The sequence below is a fragment of the Micropterus dolomieu genome, linkage group LG14 (genome assembly GCF_021292245.1).
Source record: "Micropterus dolomieu isolate WLL.071019.BEF.003 ecotype Adirondacks linkage group LG14, ASM2129224v1, whole genome shotgun sequence".
In the NCBI taxonomy this organism is placed as follows: domain Eukaryota; kingdom Metazoa; phylum Chordata; class Actinopteri; order Centrarchiformes; family Centrarchidae; genus Micropterus; species Micropterus dolomieu.
In genome coordinates this window covers 7964755-7968443 of record NC_060163.1, presented here as the reverse complement: position 1 = coordinate 7968443, position 3689 = coordinate 7964755, and the positions used below count along the sequence as shown (strand labels likewise).

The following is a 3689-nucleotide window of genomic DNA, read 5'->3' as shown; positions in this document are numbered from 1 at the left end:
CCTATTGACTTTGGTGATTCCCTGACTTTTTCCCTGACACCATGAAGTTGACATTTTATTGTTATATATATTGACAGCTTTTGGATGGATTTGCTGTGAAATTTGGTAGACACATTCATGATCCCCAGAAGATGAATTTTAATAGCTTTTCATCTAGCGCCATCATCAGGTTAAAACTTCTTTTGGTCTTCTATTTCCTCACTTACTTACTTACTTAAAGGTGCCATAGAATGGAAAACTGTATTTACCTTGAATGAAAATAGTACATGGAACTTACATACTATGAGCCTCAGTCACCATAGTCTCCTCTTACATATGTAAATCTTGCGCACGCAAAAGATCCTGGAAAAGTGGGCAAATGCCAACAAGTACTAGATGTGACGTACATCTGGGCTCCTTAATATTCACACCCCCAAAATTTAACTATACCAGCCCACGTTCCAGAGAAGAGTGTCATATGAGCTCATCAAGCAAGAGCTAGAGGTTGTTCAGTAGCCTATGTCTTACAGAAAGTACTTTTACGGTTATGAAGGAAAGGTAAATATTTTTTGTTTTTCCCTCTGATGTCCTCTGGCTGTATCTGAACCAGCAGTCCAAAGCTTCTGTACTGATGTTAGAGATAAACACCAACACACCCCAGGAGCACCAAGCTTCAAGTCTGGGCAGAATCAGCAATAGGACGGCTAGCTGCACGGCTAAATGAGTAGCTAGCAGGGCTTCTGATAGCAGTAGTTAGCGGCTAAAGTAACTAGCATCATACAACAATATAACTCTTCACCAAAAGTGAAGGCAGAGCCCCCGGAAGACATAAGAGAGAAAACCATCAAATCTGATTCAGTTTCACCAAAACCAGTGAATAAAGTTAAATGAAGTTGTGTTTTTGTACAGTAATTAGTCAGTCTCACACAGCAGGCCTTAACAATCAAGTCCTGCCCCTCTGTTGTGCTCGGGAAAGTTGGCCAATCTGAAGCAAGTGGGCTTTCAGGGACTGGGGCCTTAAAAAGACAGAAGCTCAGAGTGTTTAGACAGAGGGTGAAAAGAAGTGCTGAAGCAGTGGAAAATATGAAAAAATAATGTGTTTTTTTGAACATTAAAGCATGTAAACATTTTCTAGTAGAGATCCTAAATACAAGTATGAACCTGAAAATGAGTGGGCTATTCTACGGCACCTTTAATACATCAGGTTTAGGTTTGACTAATTACCTGCAAAACAAATGATATTACTATCAGCCTCAGCTGTACTTTGTATTTAGTGCTGATTAGTAGGATGCGTCTACATTTCCTCTACTGGACCAATAGAGCGCATGAAAATCGGACTGACATGAATGAAATGCAGCATTAGAACCATTATAATCATCTGTGCTACCACCAGAGCAAATTAGTTCACTCTGACTACCTGCAGCCACACTCTGCCACCTTCATCTCTTCATAAAGGTATCTTATAGTGAGGCGTCCATTCTCCTGATACATGACTGTGATGGGGTCTAGTCTGATGGGAACACAGCACGCCATGTTGGCCTTCTTGGGATTCCTGATGTTGATCAACGTCTGGATGAGGGCGTGTTTTGACGGGGTCGACTCGTCCGTCAGCGGGTGGTAACACAGGCCTCGACATTCAAACGCGTCATATTCTGGAGGCGCCACGATCCAGCTGTCCCAGCCGATGTCTTTAAAGTTGACCTTGAGAGAGGTCCGTCGGCAGTATTCCCTCTCTGCCTTTCGTTTCTGTCTCCGTGGATGCTGGGCCTCCGGGATCTCATTTGGAAGCTGATCTCCTCTATTCCAGTCAGCACCCGAGTGCAAGATGGTTTCTTCTTCGTGGAGGATCATCTCTCTTAATTCCTTCTTTGTCTCCCTTCTCCTGCTACCCAAGTCATCTGAGAACACTATTAACGCTGCTGAAGTGCTATCTCCAACAGACAAGCTCATATTTAAACAGCCTGCTCCTTCTTCTCCATCATTAGAAGACCCACAGATCTTCCTATCCACCACTACATCAAAAAAAGTTGCTCCATGGCCCAACTTGATCCAGCTCTGAAAAGCTCTGGTCACATCCAACGTCTCCCACGTGCTCTGCGAGCCTGTCACCTCTTTGCCAACCAGTAATTGGGTGGTGGATGTGAAATCGTTGTAATCCACTTCATAGACTTTGACCGTGGCCTTGAAACTGTGGGAGGTGACCCTTGACCTGGGATCTGGGAAGAAGAAGAGCTGTAGTTCAGCAGTAGTGATCTTTTCATGGTTGGGGATGCTGACGTTAAACTGCAGTCTGTGTTTTGACTTTGTGCCATTTGTTAGAGAGAGAGTGATATCTGTTGGAGAGATACAAAGAGTTCAGAGGGTTTATTTGAAACAGCATCTGGGATTTGTGCAGTCTGACTTCAAGTGAAATTAAAAGAAATCTCTTTCTCTTTATTTGGCCATTTCTAGGAAAGAAAAACAAGCATTTCATACAGGTTGGGTCACAAGATACATTTGAAGGTTTTTGTTGTTGTTTTGAGTACATGTATGTCTTTACCTCTGTTTGCATTTATGTACTGCCTCTTTCACCAATAATAAAACTATATAAATTTATATGAGGGTTTGTAAGATAAATAACTGGAGAGGACCTGAAAAGGTATAATTCTGCTACGCAAAAAAAGGGGTCACAGGCCAAAACAGTTGGAAGCCACCGGTTTTTAGCAATATAAAATAAAATCCACCAAAGGAACCCCAAACTTGAAGTTAATTAAATTAATTTAAATTAAATAAAATGTGCCAAGAAAATGCTGCCAGATATTCTGTTGTTGTGAGGAGGCAAAAACCTCTAGATAATCTAGATAACATTGGCCATCTATCTAAACGAGATAACCTAAATTATACATTTGGCGGGTAGGGATTTCCAAATGTTTATAAATTTATTTAGTACAGGGATTAACAAGGAAAAAAATACCCACACACTAAGTGTTAACTCTTTAAAAATGGAGAGTCTCCCCCTCCCATAAACTACACAGAAGATTACTGCACATCATACTCCTCTCATGTCAAAGTTAAACACTGGTCACGTACCTTGGACAGTGAAGCTTCGTATGACATCAGACTGAGGGATTGCCAAGCTGTTCGAGGCGTACTTGTTGTAGAGCTCCATCATGAACTGAGGAGGGTAGATCTTGCTGTGCTCCTGAGGAACATCTGACAGGTTGAGTTTCCTCAAAAAACCCTCCTTCATGGTTCCCAGGAGGTTCTCGATCCTGGAGTCGGTGTCTTCCTCCTCCAGAAGGTCCTCCTCTGATAGCTGTGAGTAGTGTCCCTCAGGGTCCTCTCTCTGGATGTCATTATTGAGAGGTTTGCAGGTGCAGGAACCAATAGAAACCACCAGACTCAAACACACCTGGAACAGGATTGACCTGGAGCTCTGCATGTTAAGATTAGATTCTTTCTAAGTCACTGAGCTGGCTCAAAATTTGCCTTCTTCCCGGCTTGAAAACAGACTTTACGATGGCAAGGTTTGAAAATGGAGATCCGCAATGCAAGAACCACCGTTCTGATGTCCGCTCCCATGCTCCCAGAGTAAACAGGGGAACTTGTGTCAACCAAAATAGCTTGGCCATGCTTATCACTACCATTGATGCCTTCTTTTAAGTGTTGTTATCATTAGAGGGCTGGCTGCTAATGAAGACAGTGTAAACACTTGTCTGATATAATGAGAG

The 3689-nt window shown here is 42.5% G+C and overlaps 1 protein-coding gene across 1 annotated transcript; it reads right to left on the bottom strand.

The window, feature by feature from the left end:
* Positions 1-1392: 1392 nt before the first annotated feature.
* On the bottom strand, positions 1393-3400 carry gdf2 (growth differentiation factor 2). Its single transcript, XM_046069643.1, has 2 exons — positions 3049-3400; positions 1393-2312 (listed from the first exon to the last, which is right to left on the bottom strand). The coding sequence occupies exons 1-2, from the start codon at positions 3398-3400 to the stop codon at positions 1393-1395; spliced, it is 1272 nt and encodes a 423-aa protein (XP_045925599.1).
* Between the last annotated feature and the right edge of the window lie 289 nt (positions 3401-3689).